General features: G+C 35.0%; 3 protein-coding genes and 2 long non-coding RNA genes across 8 annotated transcripts; 3 read left to right on the top strand and 2 right to left on the bottom strand.

Annotated features, from left to right (window-relative positions):
• Positions 1 to 1,416: 1,416 nt before the first annotated feature.
• LOC132609160 (actin-related protein 2/3 complex subunit 2B-like) lies at positions 1,417 to 6,436 on the bottom strand. Of its 2 annotated transcripts, none has more exons than XM_060323024.1 (10): positions 5,820 to 6,436; positions 4,769 to 4,835; positions 4,342 to 4,549; positions 3,355 to 3,521; positions 2,949 to 3,026; positions 2,724 to 2,856; positions 2,370 to 2,461; positions 2,241 to 2,297; positions 2,048 to 2,099; positions 1,417 to 1,792 (listed from the first exon to the last, which is right to left on the bottom strand). In XM_060323024.1, exons 1-10 carry the CDS (start codon positions 6,017 to 6,019, stop codon positions 1,572 to 1,574), a joined length of 1,275 nt encoding a protein of 424 aa, XP_060179007.1. In that variant the 5' UTR covers positions 6,020 to 6,436; the 3' UTR covers positions 1,417 to 1,571. The 2 variants fall into 2 exon arrangements, with proteins under 2 accessions (XP_060179007.1, XP_060179008.1); XM_060323025.1 differs by having other exon boundaries at positions 4,348 to 4,549.
• Positions 3,573 to 5,857, top strand: LOC132609163 (uncharacterized). The gene is made up of 3 exons (XR_009570724.1): positions 3,573 to 3,791; positions 5,210 to 5,268; positions 5,702 to 5,857. It is a non-coding gene; the product is annotated as an uncharacterized LOC132609163 (long non-coding RNA).
• On the top strand, positions 6,431 to 7,392 carry LOC132611617 (uncharacterized). The gene is made up of 3 exons (XM_060326022.1): positions 6,431 to 6,455; positions 6,751 to 6,993; positions 7,073 to 7,392. The coding sequence occupies exons 1-3, from the start codon at positions 6,431 to 6,433 to the stop codon at positions 7,390 to 7,392; spliced, it is 588 nt and encodes a 195-aa protein (XP_060182005.1).
• A 2,174-nt stretch (positions 7,393 to 9,566) lies between these two features.
• On the bottom strand, positions 9,567 to 15,326 carry LOC132609161 (actin-related protein 2/3 complex subunit 2B-like). The gene is made up of 10 exons (XM_060323026.1): positions 15,148 to 15,326; positions 13,164 to 13,230; positions 12,845 to 13,052; positions 11,610 to 11,776; positions 11,219 to 11,296; positions 10,994 to 11,126; positions 10,528 to 10,619; positions 10,402 to 10,458; positions 10,198 to 10,249; positions 9,567 to 9,976 (listed from the first exon to the last, which is right to left on the bottom strand). The coding sequence occupies exons 1-10, from the start codon at positions 15,204 to 15,206 to the stop codon at positions 9,876 to 9,878; spliced, it is 1,014 nt and encodes a 337-aa protein (XP_060179009.1). The 5' UTR covers positions 15,207 to 15,326; the 3' UTR covers positions 9,567 to 9,875.
• LOC132609162 (uncharacterized) lies at positions 12,168 to 15,023 on the top strand. 3 transcript variants are annotated; one of them, XR_009570722.1, is made up of 4 exons: positions 12,168 to 12,415; positions 12,800 to 13,022; positions 13,123 to 13,262; positions 14,168 to 15,023. It is a non-coding gene; the product is annotated as an uncharacterized LOC132609162 (long non-coding RNA). The 3 variants fall into 3 exon arrangements; XR_009570721.1 differs by lacking the exon at positions 13,123 to 13,262; XR_009570723.1 differs by lacking the exon at positions 13,123 to 13,262 and having other exon boundaries at positions 12,795 to 13,022.
• Positions 15,327 to 17,734: the final 2,408 nt, after the last annotated feature.

The raw sequence follows: 17,734 nt of genomic DNA, 5'->3' as shown, positions 1-17,734 counted from the left end.
TATTTACAGAATAGAGTTTACACCAGGTAAACAAATTCATACGAAATCTAGTCTTTAGGGTGTAATTTGTTACCAAATATTATTATTACTATTATATTTAATAAAGTAATATATGTTACGCAAATATTATCCGTAATTTCTTGTGTTAGACAAGCTTCAGGCATAGCAATCCTACCTGATAGAATACTTTTGTAGGGCCTTTTTATTCTTCTAGAATTTTCCATGGTCATTCTTTCTCAGCTCTCCTATGTTGAATCATGCTCTGGTAATATGCTATTACTGTAAATGATCTGACCTCCCTGCTATACTGCCCCCTTCCTCCAGCTCTTTTAGCAACAAAATCAGCCTTTGTACCTCCCAATCATCAATAAAGCTTTCACCTCATAATTGTTATCTTCACAGCCAATTAAAAAGATTTTGTGGGTTATCGATCTGAGACCCCATTCCTTCTGTGGTTTCAGTACTACACTGCACTTTATCAGATGGTATTTATGTTGATTAATATTTCCTTCCTACAGAATTTCTCCTTATGTTGTCAATCCCTAATAAACCTTAGCAGGAATGGAAACAAGGACATAAAATATCTAAAAATGCTGTCAACACTCTGTTAGAAAGTTTGGGTCTTTTTCCCTAATGGAGAGATATCTTCTTTCCCTTTTGTGGAGCTTCTATCAAATTACCCAGCTGCCCCTTGCCAAATATCCATAGCTTTGTGGCTAGCTCCCTATAGATGAGCCAAATAGCTAGTTGGGAATTCTCTCACTTTATACCTAAGTATCTCTGCCCAAATCTGGAAATTCTGCAACGTCTTAGATAGATACGGGACAACTTTTGCTTGTGTTACCTGATATTGCTTCAAAAGCCATCAATACTCTTTTCAGGTATAACATTGTCTCTCCTTAGATGGTTGGAGGTATGTATGCAAATCTCACTTTTTTCTTTCACGCCAATGCCAAGGGAGACTGACTTCTAGTCTTGTGTACATGCGCTCAGTTCCTAAATGTGACCGCTCATCAAAATACCTGTGCATGAACCTCATCTTCAAAATTTTCAAATGTGTCAAGAGTCTGAACAATTTATCTTTCTTTTCATGATTCTTTTATTTATAGATATACAGCATATATAAAGTCACATTTATGTATTCTTTTTTCATTTGGAAAAGAAAAAAGAGAGAAACATCACGTACTTTGTCATCCATCAATAGATGTTTATGTTAAAGGAAATCAAAGCTAATGCCTTACTGATAGTGTAATAGTTATGAGTAAATACCCGTTCCATGGTATGAAGGTAGCAAAATGATCTACTGTTTATGGACAGTTGCACTGAATAATCAGTTGATCATCAAATAGAAAAGAAACTTTCTTACTTAACAGCTAGAGTAATATGCAAATCTGGGTTTAATCTATGATAGAAGTGTAAAATAACTGCTAACCAACTCGTTTATTGTGCTTTAATATTTGTACATAGTACACGGGTATCAATATGTATTGACAATATTTGAAATACAAAGGTGTTTTACATGCTAGAGTGTCAACTATCCTGATTAAAGGATATTTTTGTCCCTTTTGAGGTCAACTATCCTGATTATGTTGAAGAGAAATATCTTTTTCCAGCTTTCTGTATTTTGACTTGGAGGAGAAGCTGGGGCATGTCAACCATTTTCGACGAAAACGGCCGAACCCATGGATTTTTAATCTGGAAGGAATCCTCTTAAGTTTACTGGTGAAAGCACTTCTATAACTGAGCATTTTGAATTTTGAGAAATTTACCAACTTTTTGATGCGCTTGTATCCTGCATGAATGTTGGTTAAAACAATGTGAGCAGAAATTAAAATAAAAAGGATGTATAGAGTTAGCAAAACAGTTAAAAAAGAAAGAAAAGAAAGCAATATGGAAGGTAAGTGGGTCCAAGCTAATAGAATTTATGGTCTTTCTTTTTATGTGCATAAACATCATATATCCTGTCGTACAGTTATTTGGTCATTAAGTTCTCTTTAGGCTTTCTATTCAAATATATATTGTTGACCTCAAAGTCGAAGATTCATACCTTTCACCTCTTTAATCTGTTGGTCATCTTGAAGTCCCGTTTTCTCTAAGACCTGCAAGTTGCAATCAGATAGTTTATCGCTTTGCGTATTTTTGCAAAATTAACATATCAGAATGCAGAGTGTTTTTCTGTTGTCCATACTTCATGAACTATAATGTGCTACTCCTGGTGAATATTAGATCTATTGTTTTACCTCAACTAGACTCTTCAGACATGTTCTCATCCTTCTTTGTATGAATCCTCGAGTGCTCTGTTTGGTGCAGAATATAGACATAAGATGTTAATAGTTATAATGCTATCACTCTAAAAGGATCTTTTTTACCTTTACATGATTTTTGACAAATGCGTAAAAGTTCAGAAGGTTCCACACAGTCTTGTCTAGCCTTTTCCCTTCAATATGACGCGACTTGATATCTGTGAATGCCATGATAAAAAGGTAAATATTAGGCCAAATCCAATCCCAAGATCTTGCAAGTTTACAAGTAGACCTTTTCTCTTTTTAAATGTCTGTGTCAAATCATCACTCATGTTTAGGAAGTTTTTGGAGTCTGTTTTCTTCTCCAGAGCTGAAGTAACATAAATATTTTTCTTTTGCCATTATCAAATGTTTCACTTATTCTAGAGAAACAGTGATATGTCTATACATGTGAGGTGTTAATAGGACTTAAGTTGATACCAAAAGAAACAAATCCTCCATTTGTGCTTAAGTCTTCAATTGCTTCTCCTCTTAGCTCAGGAGGTGGAATAGGGGACCAGATACAATGGGGTGCCTTGGCACATGCTTTTGAATTTGCCACATCCATGAGTTCCTGCTGGGGAAACTGTCAGTTATCCTCAACGCTTGAACAAAGTGATACATGCTATAAAGCTACAGAGTCGTACATGTTATAAAATTGGTCACCTGGAAGAAAGCTGTTGCTATAATCACATCTGTTTTCTCCTTAAAACGCATTGGGAATACTGTCGTGATTTTCTGGGGCTGTCACAAATGTGGAGTTCACATATTAAGAAGCATGAGGCTGTATCCTCTCAAACAAATCTCATTATTTAGGAAGGACTTTTTCTCTACATTTTTTTTGTAGAATTATCTCTCTTCATTCAAGTTCCTTTTAATATGCTGAAATAGTTGTTGCCTGTTCATGTGCCATATTTTGAACTTAGCATAGCGCAGTAGCTATATGCAGTAGTTTGGAAGTATTATAGGGCGTAGTTTAGAATATGATTACAGTATGCTACTAGTGCCTTCTAAAGAAATTGTATTTTCAGTGATGGTGTGACTGAAAAAAGTTTCACATAATACGGATTACCTGTTTTATGACATAAAAAGGCTCTCTTGGGTGATAAACAAGTTTGATTGGTTTGTACATCCCTTGAGCCACATCTTGTGAATTCACATTCATCAGCATTTCTTCCAGCTGAGAACTCAGAATTACACCTTGCACAGCAGCAATGTCTGTGATCGTTTTTATCGAATCTGAAAAGAAAACAAGACAACACAATTTTATGAGCACCACTGCAGTGTGGAATACTAACAAAGTTGTAAATGTTGATTTGTGCAAAAGTGGGGGAAATTTTAGTGATTTGAATTTGAAATATCCAAAACCAAATTGTCTGAACAGCATACAATGAAGATGGCAGATAATTCAAATCTCTTCTGGGAATTTGCTCTTTTTAGTTTGAAGATCTTGAATACTGGATGACTTGGTTTCAGTGAAAACCAACCGAAACGTGTATCTAAAGACAGGTATTTCTTTTCTTTGCTCCATTTCTATTTTCCTTTTTTTTTTTTTTTTTTTTTTTTTTTTTTAAACTTGACTAGCAGGCAAACATGAGTGTTCCTGTTCTGAATTTTTGTAGGCATGACTCTCCATTTAGCTCCTCCTTCCGTCATTTTTTTCCATCTTCTTAAGTTTCTTGATTCTGTGAAACTTATTGTTTCCGAAAGAAATATTTAGTTAAAACTGCTCAATAAACCTGCAACGTTCAATTTCTTTGCATCTACACAGAGTAATCTTGACTGAAACTGTTCTAGCAGCAAGAAAGATGTGATTATAAATTTACATCAAATTACCTGACAAGAAAGAAGTTCAATTTTGTTACACTACCGATCTACCATTATTATAAAAAACTGGAAGTAGCTGACCACTATAATGGTTCTCTTTTTGGCTTGTGATGCCAAATTTAATTGTTTATAACATGATCTACCATTCTGCTTCTGAGATGTTTCTAGAACAGGAAAAAAAAAAAAGAGGAGGGGGGGTAGGGAAGCAGACTTGATGTGAGGAGTTCCAAACCTTTACCATACGGCAATCTAGCAAAATTGAGTCGTAAAGTCAGCTGATAGCCTTCTTTTGGAGGCTCAACAATCTCCACAACTTCAGCACTAATTGCCTTTACCTTCTCCATGGTGTAACGTGAAAGTCGAGTTGAGATCAGGAATGCTTGAGACAGAATTGGGGTTGATATGGATAAGTAGGTATGATCAGGATCTGACATCAAGGACTGATAAAATATTTTGAAAAGTTAAAAGTTATGGAAGCTTTATCACACATATTTTGGATTGTTATAAAATGCATTTCTTAACTTGAAGTTCCTTTTTAATATAAAATTAATTACTTAAATTGTTCTTCGATCCGAAGAATCTTCGTTAAGGCAAGCCTTTTGTGCCATGAACTTCAATCAGCCATGGAATGTGTGCTTGTGATTGCTTGTTGCTCTTACCTGAATGTAATATTCAACAGACCCAAATTCATGAAGGTGATGATCGGCATCAATGATCCGTTCATCTCTGTCTCAAGAAAAAGAAAAAAAAAATGAGCATGTTCATCGCGAGAGTTCTAGTTTTTACATGTGTTATTCAGGAAGTTAAGATTCACTCCAGGAAGAAAAACATTTAAGGACTGCTTAAAGTTCAGTTAGTAAAATCTAAGTTGAATTACTTACACTTATTCTTGCTTAACAATACTAAATGGACCTCAACTTTGTATAGTTTTGTTTTTGGACTATCTAAAATGTATTTCTCAATAGTGTCTTCTACCTTGTCTAAAATCGCGCTTATTCAGTCATAATTTCTAGTCTAACTTAATGAATAACTATAAAAGGAAGTAGTTCCAATTTATGTGTTGCATGACTATGATTTATAACAGCATGTTGTTTCTGCAGTGGGACAAAGCAAAAACTTCGAGAATATCGCTGTTGGCTCACCTCCTTCAAGCACTTTGGTAAGTCCAGTGTACCTGGCTTGTGGGCACAAAAGTGGCATTCCCTTAAATTTGATCAATATTGCTGTCACTAACTGGACTGCTGAAAGCAACATTTGATAGTGCAAATAACAAATGTTGTGCTAGAATTGGAAGTTTACTTGTACAACACCTTATCTAGTCTGACAAATACAACCCTTCTGCACAGTAAATTTCTATCCACTTCCACAGCATAACTGTACATAAATTCTTATTTATCGTCAATGTTTACTGATCCTGTATTTCTATTCAAAACCTAATTATACTTTACCTAATGACTCCTGCTTAATCTGTACAATATCCTTATGTTCTGTACTTTCTCCTGTTTACTTATGAGATGTTCTCCAACATGCTCTGTGAATTTAATTTCAGTTTCTAATAATGTGATCTTGAAAATTTTCATGAAAATCGGAAGTGATCTTGAATACTAGACACATCGTCCACTATGATCAGCACTGTACAGGAAAAGGATGTCTATTTTACTGAGAAGTAAAAATAGACTTGAAGTAAAAATAACAAGTAGTTCATTTTACCGGTATAATCTGAGCAGAATCTCCTTCAATGCTGGCGATGCACGTTCGAAACACGCCATGCTCCGTGTGTTACCTTGTGTGTTGATCTTGAAGGTAGAATGAACTTCATGAAGGTATGTAAAACAGGTTGTTACTGATGAGTTGTGTAGTAGTAGTTCTCTTTTTTGAGTAAAATGCAAGTTTCTAAATTTTGCAATCATGTTTAGCAACTTTTGAAGCAATTTATTTACCTACCAAGACAAATGGCACCCCTCCCTTTTGTCTCTCAGTCCTTATGATATATCTGCCAATGCTTGCCTTCAAAGATCAGGAAACAAATAATAATCATGTTATGATTCTATGTACTGGCTACTGAACTAGGAGTCTTATCATCATTATTGTCTTCACTTATTGAATCTTGGGTTTGTTGCATGTGTGCAAATCAATCAAGTTCTACATTTAAGTTATTGAGTTATGGAACTAATGTACATAATCAAAAGAAAATTTATTTTTGGATCTTATTCTAGTGTTGGGACCAACTTCCCATACAATTGAGATTTTCTTGTCTTTCTTAAGCTTTGCTATTTTTTCTTATTTCAATTTACTCTGGGAAAAAAAAAATTCTCTCTTAAATGGACAAAGGTGGTTTGGAGACAGGTCAATTCAGAATTTAAACTCAATGGGTTCAACCATTAAGGTTATTAACACTGAACCCATCACATATTTAAAAATAATTGGTTCATAAATCATATAATAGTATTTTGTTGCAATTTTAATTGATTTTACACATTAATTTCTTCTCTACTCTAAAAGTACCGGGTTCAGATGAATTGGTGGCGCAAGGCTGCATATTTCTCAGAACCAAAATTAAAAAATCTTGATTTATACTCTCTTCTTATAATCCTTCCAATTGCCTCTTTTTCTCATGTATTTTTGTTCTTAGCTTTTTCAGGCAACAATGTAACATATAAATTCTCATTCTTGCAACAATCTTTAGTCATTTTCTTCTTTTGGGTATTATTGATTTTGATTATAGTTAAAGAAAGTTTTGATCTTTATGCAATTCTTGATAGTTTGGTTTATAGTTTTGGTGGGGTTTGTTTTGCTGTTGAATTCTTGATGAATGGGAAAGGACTTGTTGGTCTTAGTGGTGATATGTATGGACATTTGGGTGAATTAGCATTTGTTTGTGCTGGTTGTTGTTTGTGTTTAGCATTGAAACAATCTTGTTTCTTTGTGGAGTTTTTTGTTTTCTTGTATACTTGTGTTGAAAGGGACTTGGGTTTTGCAAGTTGGGTTGTTGTATACTGATGTGTTTTCTTTAGAGGGATGTGAGAGTCTTTTGGTGGGGTTAGCTAAGGGAAAGAATGATGTTAAATGTGATCTTGAGGAGAATAAGTTGAGGGGAACTGCATTGATGGATCTGTTGTTTATAGTACATGTTATTGTGGTGATGATTATGAGCTTCGGGTTGTTTGCGTTGTTGAATCGGAACAAGAGGATGAGATGTGGCGATACAAGTGGACCGTTGCTAGCACAGGTTGGATCAGAGGGTGTGTTGATGCGTCCGCTTCCTGAATTAGAGTTAGAATGAGAAATTTTCGATGTTCTTTGATAGAGAAGGATTCGAAAAGAAACTACAGAAGTGGTTTCCTTGTAAGTTTCGAATTTGCACATTTGTTTTTTAATCTTATATAGGAAATTCTAGCCTTTTGTTTCTCTTGAGCTTCGATGTCTTTTCCAATGTACCTTACAGTCTTACTAGCATGAAAGTTATCATTTCTGACACTTATTACTGAATGAAAGCAGAGTTTCTATAGTTCACTATATTATTGTTGTCTTTCTATATTTGTATATTCATTTGGTTGTTAATGGCAAAATGCTGGTAGCAAAGAAAGAACTTCGTGAGTCAAAGTACGATCTTGTGTTTAGTACAAATATACTTGAAAGACAAATGTTTTGAGTCTTAACTATCCAGCTCACAGAAGTAGTATCCCTTACACCAATATAATTCCCTAAACCCCTTAGCATTTACAGTATTACAAAGCTCTTTTTTATGAAGTAAGAAGATTCATTGAAGTTATCAGAAGATGCGAAATAACAAAAGTACATGGGAATTGAAAAAAGTTTTTTTTTTTTTTTTGCTCCAATACATAAGAATTGGACTAGAAATAGCGAGCTGGCAAAATCCAAGAACTGTTCTATGCTATTTACAGAAGAGAATTTACACCAGGTAAACAAATTCATAAGACGTCTAGTTTTTAGGGAGTAATTTGTTACCGAATATTATTATTATATTTGATAAAGTAGTATATGTTACGCAATTATTATCCCCCTTTCTCTTTATATTTTCTTGTGTTAAGCTTCAGGCATAGCATTCCTCCTGATAGAATACTCTTGTAGGGCCTTTGTATTCTTCCAGAGTTTTCCATGTCAATCTTTCTCAGCTCCCCTAGATTGAATCAGGTTTTGGTAAAATGCTATTACTGTAAATGATCTCACCTCCCTGCTATACTGCCACCTTCCTCCAGCTCTTTTAGCCAGAAAATCAGCCTTTGTACCTCCCAATCATGAAAATTTCTTAATATTCCAACTTGCATTGTCTGTGCACTAGACAATGGTGCCTTCTGCATTTATGGGAATAATAGAAATTCTCGAAATTCATCTTTGAGAGGCATTTGACTTAACCAACTTGTCCGGTCAGAATCTTATCTTCATTCCATCACCAACTTCAACGAAAACATTAGCCTAAACTCCTCCCATAGGTATCTTTATCGTTCCAGATGCCCTCTCCAATAAAGCTTTCACTTCATAATTTTATCTTCACAGCCAATTAAAAAGATTTTGTGAGTTATCGATCTGAGATCCCATTCCTCCTGTGGTTTCAGTATTAGACTTCACTTTATCAGATGGTATTAATGTTGATTAATATTTCCCCTACAGCGTTTCTCCCTATGTTGTTAAGATAAACCTTAGCAGGAATGGAAACAAGGACATAAAATATGTAAAAATGCTGTCAACACACTGTTAGTAAGTTTGAGTCTTCTTCCTAATGGAGAGATATCGTCTTTCCCTTGTGTGGAGCTTCTATCAAATTTCCCCGCTACCCCTTGCCAAATATCCATAGCTTTGTGGCTAGCTCCCTATAGATGAGCCATAAGTATCTCTGCCAAAGTCTGGAAATTCTGCAACGTCTTAGATAGATACAGGACACTTTTGCTTGTGTTACCTGATATTGCTTCAAAAGCCATCAATACTATTTTCAGGTATTACATTTGTCTCTCCTTAGAGTCTTGGAGGTATGTACGCAAACCTCACTTTTCTCTTTCATGTCAATGCCAAGGGAGACTGACTTCTAGTCTTGTGTACATGCGGACAGTTCATAAATGTGACTGCTTATCAAAATACCTGTGCATAAACCTCATCTTCAAAATTTTCAAATGTGTCAAGAGTCTGAACAATTTACCTTTCTTTATGATTCTTGTATTTATAGATATACAGTATATATAAAGTCACGTTATGTACTTCTGTTTCATTTGGAAAATAGAAAAACATTACGTACTTTGTCATCCGTTAACTGATGTTTATGTCAAAGTAAATCAAAGCTAATGCCTAACTGTTAGCGGAATAGTTATGAGTAGGTACCCGTTCCATGGTAAGAAGGTAGCAAATTGATCTAATGTTTATGGACGTTGCACTAAATAATCACCTTCAAACTGTTGATCATCAAATAGAAAGAAACTTTCTTACTTAACAGCTAGAGTGATATGCAAATCTGGGTTTAATCTGTGATAGAAGTATAAAACAACTGTTAACCAACTCGTTTATTGTGCTTTAATATTTGTACATGGTAGACGGGTATCGATATGTATTGACAACATTTGAGAAAGTGACAAATACAAAGGTGTTTTACATGCTAGAGTGTAACAACTATCCTGATTAAAGGATAGTCCCTTTTGAGGTCAACTATCCTAATGTTGAAGAGAAATATATTTTTCCAGCTTTCTGTATTTTATCTTGGAGGAAAAGCTGAGGAATGTCAACCATTTTTTATGAAAGCGGCCGAACCCATGGATTTTATCTCGAACGAATCCTCTTAAGTTTACTGGTGAAAGCAATTCTATATCTGAGTATTTTGAATTTTGGGAAATTTACCCACTTTTTCATGCGCTTGTATCCTGCATGAAGTAAAATAAAAAGGATGTATATAGTTAGCAAAACAGTTAAAAAAGAAAAAAAAAGATATATGGAAGGTAAGTGGTTCCAAGCTAATAGAATTTATGGTCTTTCATTATATGTGCATAAACATCATAAATCCTTTTGTGCTGTTATTTGGTTGTTAAGTTCTCTTTAGGTTTCTATTCAAATATATGATGACCTCAAATTCAAAGATTCATACCTTTCACCTCTTTAATCTGTTGGTCATCTTGAAATCCCGTTTTCTCTAAGACCTGCAAGTTGTGATCAGATATTAGTTCATCACTTTGCGTATTTGTGCAAAATTAACATCTCAGAATGCAGAAAGTAAGAGAGTTTTTCTATAGTTTATACTTCATGAATTATAATGTGCTGCTCCTGGTGAATATTAGATATAGTGGTTTACCTCAACCAGGCTCTTCAGACATGTTCTCATCCTTCTTTGTATGAATCCTCGAGTGCTCTGTTTGGTGCAGAATATAGACATAAGATTTTAATAGTTATAATGCTATCACTCAAAGGATTTTCTTACCTTTACATGATTTTTGACAAATGCATAAAAGTTCAGAAGGTTCCACACAGTCTTGTCTAGCCTTCTCCCTTCAATATGACGCGACGTGATATCTGTGAATGCCATGGTAAAAAGGTAAATATCAGGCTAAATCCAATTCCAAGATCTTGCAAGTTTACAAGAAGACCCTTTCTCTTTTTAAACGTCTCTTTCAAATCATCACTCATGTTTAGGGAGTCTGTTTTCTTCTCCAAAGCTGAAGTAACATCAATATTTTTCTTTTGCCATTATCAAATGTTTCATTTATTTTAGAGCAACAGTAATTTGTGTATACATACAACAATAACAAGACCATACCCAGTAGAATCCCACAATGTGGGGTCTGGGGAGGGTAGAGTGTACGCAGACCTTACCCCCACCTTCAATGGTAGGGAGGCTGTTTAATTTGTGTATACATGTGAGGTGTTAATAGAACTTAAGTTGATACCAAAAGAAACAAATCCCCCATTTGTGCTTAAGTCTTCAATTGCTTCTCCTCTTAGCTCAGGAGGTGGAATAGGGGACCAGATGCAATGGGGTGCCTTGGCACATGCTTTTGAATTTGCCACATCCATGAGTTCCTGCTGGGGAAACTGTCAGTTATCCTCAACGCTTGAACAAAGTGATACATGCTATAAAGCTACAGAGTCGTACATGTTATAAAATTGGTCACCTGGAAGAAAGCTGTTGCTATAATCACATCTGTTTTATCCTTAAAACGCATTGGGAAGACTGCCGTGATTTTCTGGGGCTGTCACAAATGTGGAGTTTACATATTAAGAAGCATGAAGCATGAGGCTTTATTCTGTCAAACAAATTTCAGATTTTAGAAAGGAAGTTTTTTCTACATTATTTTCCCACTTTTTGGAGCATGATTTTGAGTATCGCTACCTGAATGCTAAATTAACTAATTGATCATCACAAAGGATTACAGCATATGTGGCTGCCATATAATGCATTTTAAAATTTGGAATTGTATTTTCAGTGTGTTCATCTATCCTTACATTTGGAATTATATTTTCAGTAATGGTGATTAAATAAAGTTATCACATAATGTGAGGTACCTGTTTAATGACATAAAACGGCTCTCTTGGGTGATAAACAAGTTTGATTGGTTTGTACATCCCTTGAGCCACATCTTGTGAGTTCACATTCATCAGCATTTCTTCCAGCTGAGAACTCAGGATTACACCTTGCACAGCAGCAATGTTTGTGATCACTTTTATCGACTCTGAAAAGAACACAAGACAACACAAATTTTATGAGCACCACTGCGGTGTGGAATACTATCAAAGTTGTAATGTTGATTTGTTACAGAAGGGGGAAAATTTTAGTGATTTGAGATTGAATATACTAAAAGTAAGTCGTCGTAATAGCATTAAGAGCCCGTTTGGATTGGCTTATAAGTTGCTTATAAGCTGTTTTCAGCTTTTTTGAGTGTTTGGCTGGCCAGCTTAAAGTCATTTTGTGCTTAAAATAAGCTCAAAAAAATAATTGGGCCCATTTGACTTAGCTTATCTAAAGCAGCTTATAAGCTGAAAACAGCTTATAGGCATAAGCCCATCCAAACAGGCTCTAAATGAAGATGGCAGATAATTCAGATCTTTTCTAGGAAGCAACATTAATATATCTGAGTTTGTTTTAAGTTGCATGTATCTATTTGCTGGGATTTCTTGGGACTATTTCTACTATTTACTTGATCCAGTTTGTTACGATGATGTAGAAAGCATTTTCTGTACATTCTCTTTTACGATAAATAATTCCCGGTTTCAGTATGTTTACATCATTTGCTCATTTTAGTTCGAAGATCTAGAATACTGGACGGGCTTGGTTTCAGTAATAACAAACAGAAGCATGTATCTAAAGACAGGTATTATTATCTTTGCTCCATTGTTTTTATTTTTGCAGTAAACTTGATTACTAGTCTTATTACTTTAATCAACTATGCAAACATGAGTCTTTCCCTGTTCTGAAATTTTGTAGACATGACTCTCCATCAAGCTCCTTCTTCCCTCTTCTTATTTCTTCTGTAGTTTCCTGGCGTGCGGTTTATTGTTGCCGAAAGAAATACTTAAATAGAACTGCTTAGTAAACCTCCAACATCCAATTTCTTTGCATCCACAGAGAGTTAGTCTTAACTGAAGCTGTTCTAGCAGCAAGAAAAATGTGATTTTAAGTTTACAAAGCTCCAATTACTTGACAAGAAAGAAGTTCAATTTTGTTCCACTACTGATATGTGATGTTTCTAGAACAGGAAAAAGACAGGGGAAGAGCAGAGTTGATGTGAGGAGTTCCAAACCTTTACCATACGGCAATTTAGCAAAATTGAGTCGTAAAGTCAGCTGATATCCTTCTTTTGGAGGCTCAACAATCTCCACAACTTCAGCACTAATTGCTTTTACCTTCTTTATAGTGTAACGTGAAAGCCGAGTTGAGATCAAGAATGCTTGAGACAGAATTGGGGTTGATATTGATAAGTAAGTATGATCAGGATCTGACACCAACGACTGACAAAGTATTTCAAAAAGAAAAAGGTTATGAAAACTTTAACACATATTTTGGATTGTTGAATATCAGAAAAAAATTGATGTGTGCTAGTGGTTGCTTGTTGCTCTTACCTGAATGTAATAGTCAACGGACCCAAATTCATGAAGGTGATGGTCGGCATCAATGGCCCGTTCATCTCTGTCTCAAGAATATAAAAAAGCATGATCATTGTAAGAGTTTTAGTTTTTACATCTGTGTTATTCAAGAAATTAAGATTCACTCCAGGAAGAAAAAATATTTGAGGACTGCTTAAAATTCAGTTAGTAAAAAAATGGTGAATTACTTACACCCATTTTTTTCAAGCTTAACAAAACTAAATGGACTTCAACTTTGTATAGTTTTGTTTTTGGGCTACTGTAAAATGTCTTTCTCAATAGTGAGAAATGGAACAGTCGAATCTCAATGAATTCTGTCATTTACGGTTTGGCAAGAATTATCTATGTAATTTTTGAACTGGAAATGGGAGGTCTAGTTCGTCTGCTAAACTAATGGGAGGTCCTTTTTGTTCCTAAACTAGAGGGAGGTTCAAGTAATTCACCAAGTTTTCAGAAAATAAAAGAATTATTTTAACTTTTTTTGAGTCTGGAATCATCATCTCTTAACCTAGATTGGCTGTAGTAGTCAACCTCTTGACTTCAGAAAAGGAGGTTCCAAAGCAGATCTCTCTGTTTATTCGATGTTATTGATGTGTCTTTTCTTTGTAGGTTTCCTATAAATCTCTTGAATATAGTAATGGTGCGGATCCAAGTGGAGTGAAATGGATAGTTAGGATTCATATATTGACCGCCCAACTAGCTTGTGATTGAGACGTAGTTGTTATTATTGCTGCTATTTTCTTATAAATATCCTTCTTGGATAGTTTCCTGAACACCATGTTGGACCTGACTGAACTTGCAAACCTCCCAAGCGATACCTCTTCCCAAACTTAACCCTGTCCTCCACCCCCACCCCCTCCTCATCAACTTAAAATTACGATTATTCAGTCATAAATTCTAGTCTAACTTGATGTATAACTATATAAGGAAGTAGTTCAATTTGTTGCATGAATCTAAATAATGGCATGTTGTTTCTGCAGCGGGACCAACTTAGCACAAACTCGGAGAATATGGTGGTTGGCTCATCTCATCTCTTTTGAGCACTTTGGTAAATCCAGTATATTTGCTTGTGGTTACAAAAAATGGCATTCCCTCAAGTTTGTTCAATATTGCTGTCACTAACTGGACTGTTGAACTTGAAAGCAACATTTGATAGTGCAAAAAATAAATGTTGTCCTAGAATTAGACTTCTACTTGTACAACGCCTTCTCTTGTCTGCCAAATATAACCCTTTTTCTGCACACTCAATTTCATTCTACTTCCACATCATAACAACAACATACCCAGTGTTTCCCACATCATAAATATTCATATATTCGTATTCATCGGCAATGTTCACTAATCCTGTATTTATGCAAAACTTAATTGCACTTTACCTAATGATTCCTGCTTAATCTGTACTATTGCCTTATGTTTTGTACTTTCTCCTCTTTACTTTATGAGATGTTCTCAAACAAGTTCTGTGAATTTTATTCTAGATTTTTCTAAAGACGACTTAGGCAGATGGAAAGAAATCACCTAGTGTTTTTGTTTCCGCTGATCTGAACCTGTGACCTCATAGTTCTTCCCCCACTACATTGACCACTAGGCCACAACCTTGAGTTTATTTTAGTTTCTAGTAGTGTGATCTTGAAACTTTTAGTGAAAAAGTAATGTTCACTATCATGTTTTCGACAGACTAGAATTACTATGGAAATTGGAAGTTGGAACTGAACTCGAATATTAAACAAAACCTATTTACTAGGTCTTGAAATTACAGAAGTTGTTATGGCTCATATTATGGCTGCCATTCTGGAACAGGTCATGATTCTAACTTATTCAAGATAGATATATAATTTAAACTAGTAAAATGCTTTGTTTTGTTAACCTCTACAGGCAAAAGAATATTTGTCTACTTTATCGAGAAGTAAATCTTGAACCATGACTTGAAGTACAAAGAACAAGAAGTAGTTCATTTTACCGGTATAATCTGAGCAGAATCTCTTTCAATGCTGGCGATGCACGTTCGAAACACGCCATGCTCCGTGTGTTAGCTTGTGTGTTTATCTTGCAGGGAGAATGAATTTCATGAAAGTATGTAAAACAGGTTTTTACTGATGAGTTGTGGTAATAGTAGTTCAATGTTTTTGAGTAAAATGCAAGTTTTTAAATTTTGCAATCATGTTAAGCAACTTTTGAAGCAACTTATTTACCTACCAAGACAGCACCCCTCCATTTTGTCTCTGCCCATATGATCACATCTGCCAATGCTTGTCTTCAAAGATCAGGAAACAGCTAATAATCATGTTATGATTTTATGTACTGGTTACTGAACTAGGAGTGTTATTTGTCATTATTGTCTTCACTTATTGAATCTTGGGTTTGTTGCATGTGTGCAAATCAATCAAGAAGATCTCATTCTACATTTAAGTTATTGAGTTATGGAACTAATGTACTTAATCAAAAGAAAATTGATTTTTGGATCTTATTCTGGTGTTGGGACCAACTTCCCAAACGATTGAGATTTTCTTGTCTTTGTTAATGCTTTGCTATTTTTTCTTATTTCAATTTACTCTTGGAATTTTTTTCTCTGTCTTAAATGGACAAAGGTGGTTTGGAGATGGGCCAACTCAGAATTTAAACTCAATGGGTTCAACCATGAATGTTATTAACACTGAACCCATTACATATTTAAAAATTATCGGTTCATAAATCATATAATAGTATTTTGTTGCAATTTTAATTTATTTTTACACATTAATTTCTTCTCTACTCTAAAAGTACTGGTTTAGATGAATTGGTGGCCCGAGGCTGCATATGCAACTTACATTTTTATGGTTCAGCTGAACTCAATATTTTTGACACATAAGATAGATATGTGAAAACAACTAACATTTTGTTATAAAATAATAACTATAAAGTAAATATACGGAAGAAATATGTAGAGAGAATATGTAGAGAGATATCAGTTTATATTACTTCTGCTCTTTCAACATTGCATTTGTGCATCCTATTTATAGAGAAACAGGACATGAGATATTTTGAGATATTTTGGGATATTTTGGGATATTTTGGATATCCACTATTTGGGATATTTTTGACACTCCCCCTTGGATATCTATTAATAGATGATGTGTCTCGTTAAAACCTTATTAGAAAAAACCCTGTGGGAAAAAGTCCTAATGAAGGAAAAAGAGTGCGCATATCTAATAATACGCTTTGAGAGTTGCCTCATTAAAAACCTTACCAAGAAAACCCAATGGGACAAAACTTGGTTAAGGGAAAAAGAGTACAACACGTATTTCACTCCCCCTGACGAAGACCAAGATTCAGATGTCGGAGTCTTCGCATTCCAATCTTGAATATCATCTTCTCAAGAGTTGAAGTTGGCAAAGATTTAGTGAACAAATCTGCAGGATTGTCACTTGAACGGATTTGTTGCACATCAATATCACCATTCTTCTGGAGATCATGTGTGAAAAATAACTTTGGTGAAATGTGCTTTGTTTTATCTCCTTTTATGAAACCTCCTTTTAATTGAGCTATGCATGCAGCATTATCTTCATATAATACTGTGGGTATTTTTGTATCACACTTCAAGCCACATCTTTCTCTGATGAAATGTATTACTGATCTCAACCACACACATTCTCTACTTGCTTCATGAATAGCGATTATCTCAGCATGATTTGAAGAAGTAGCAACAATGGACTGCTTGGTCGATCGCCATGATATAGCAGTACCTCCGCATGTAAACAGATAGCCCGTTTGAGATCGAGCTTTATGTGGATCAGATAAATAACCTGCATCTGCATAACCAACAAGATCTGTACTACCTTTGTTAGTATAAAACAGACCCATATCGCTAGTTCCCTTCAGATATCGCAATATATGCTTAATCCCGTTCCAATGCCTCCGTGTAGGAGAAGAGCTATATCTTGCTAGCAAATTAATAGAAAATGCTATGTCAGGTCTTGTAGCATTAGCAAGATACATAAGTGCACCTATTGCACTAAGATATGGTACTTCAGGACCAAGTAGCTCTTCGTTTTCTTCCTGAGGTCGGAACGGATCTTTGCTCACTTCAAGTGAGCGAACAACCATAGGAGTACTTAAAGGATGCGAATTGTCCATGTAAAACCGATTTAAAACTTTCTCAGTATAGGCAGATTGATGGATAAAGATCCCTTTTGCGAAATGTTCAATTTGCAGACCAAGACAGAGTTTTGTCTTTCCGAGATCTTTCATCTCAAATTCTTTCTTCAAATATTCAATCGCCTTTTGGAGCTCTTCTGGAGTTCCAATGAGGTTTATGTCATCAACATAAACAGCAAGTATAATGAACCCTGATTTTGTTTTCTTAATAAAAACACATGGACAAATGGCATCATTTATATATCCTTCATTTATCAAGTATTCACTTAGGCGATTATACCACATACGCCCTGATTGTTTTAAACCATATAATGATCTTTGTAATCTGATTGAATACATTTCCCGAGACTTTAAACCAAATGCTTCAGGCATTTTATATCCTTCAGGAATTTTCATATAAATTTCATTATCAA

Source organism: Lycium barbarum, chromosome 9, assembly GCF_019175385.1.
Source record: "Lycium barbarum isolate Lr01 chromosome 9, ASM1917538v2, whole genome shotgun sequence".
Lineage (NCBI taxonomy): Eukaryota > Viridiplantae > Streptophyta > Magnoliopsida > Solanales > Solanaceae > Lycium > Lycium barbarum.
This window is presented reverse-complemented; position numbering and strand designations above follow the sequence as displayed.

What these genes read in the sequence shown, in the direction of transcription:
- LOC132609160 (XM_060323024.1), bottom strand. Translation starts at nt 6,019, where the DNA reads ATGATTGCAAAATTTAGAAACTTGCATTTTACTCAAAAAAGAGAACTA. An exon ending in TAGATTGCCGTATGGTAAAG is followed by an intron (nt 3,522 to 4,341) that starts GTTTGGAACTCC and finishes TTTTCTTTTCAG; the next exon opens with ATTCGATAAAAACGATCACA. An exon ending in GTCTGAAGAGTCTAGTTGAG is followed by an intron (nt 2,100 to 2,240) that starts GTAAAACAATAG and finishes TGCAACTTGCAG; the next exon opens with GTCTTAGAGAAAACGGGACT.
- LOC132611617 (XM_060326022.1), top strand. Translation starts at nt 6,431, where the DNA reads ATGGACAAAGGTGGTTTGGAGACAG. An exon ending in CAAAGGTGGTTTGGAGACAG is followed by an intron (nt 6,456 to 6,750) that starts GTCAATTCAGAA and finishes TAGCTTTTTCAG; the next exon opens with GCAACAATGTAACATATAAA. An exon ending in ATTAGCATTTGTTTGTGCTG is followed by an intron (nt 6,994 to 7,072) that starts GTTGTTGTTTGT and finishes TTGTGTTGAAAG; the next exon opens with GGACTTGGGTTTTGCAAGTT.
- LOC132609161 (XM_060323026.1), bottom strand. Translation starts at nt 15,206, where the DNA reads ATGGCGTGTTTCGAACGTGCATCGCCAGCATTGAAAGAGATTCTGCTC. An exon ending in TAAATTGCCGTATGGTAAAG is followed by an intron (nt 11,777 to 12,844) that starts GTTTGGAACTCC and finishes TGTTCTTTTCAG; the next exon opens with AGTCGATAAAAGTGATCACA. An exon ending in ACAGATTAAAGAGGTGAAAG is followed by an intron (nt 9,977 to 10,197) that starts GTATGAATCTTT and finishes TACTTCATGCAG; the next exon opens with GATACAAGCGCATGAAAAAG.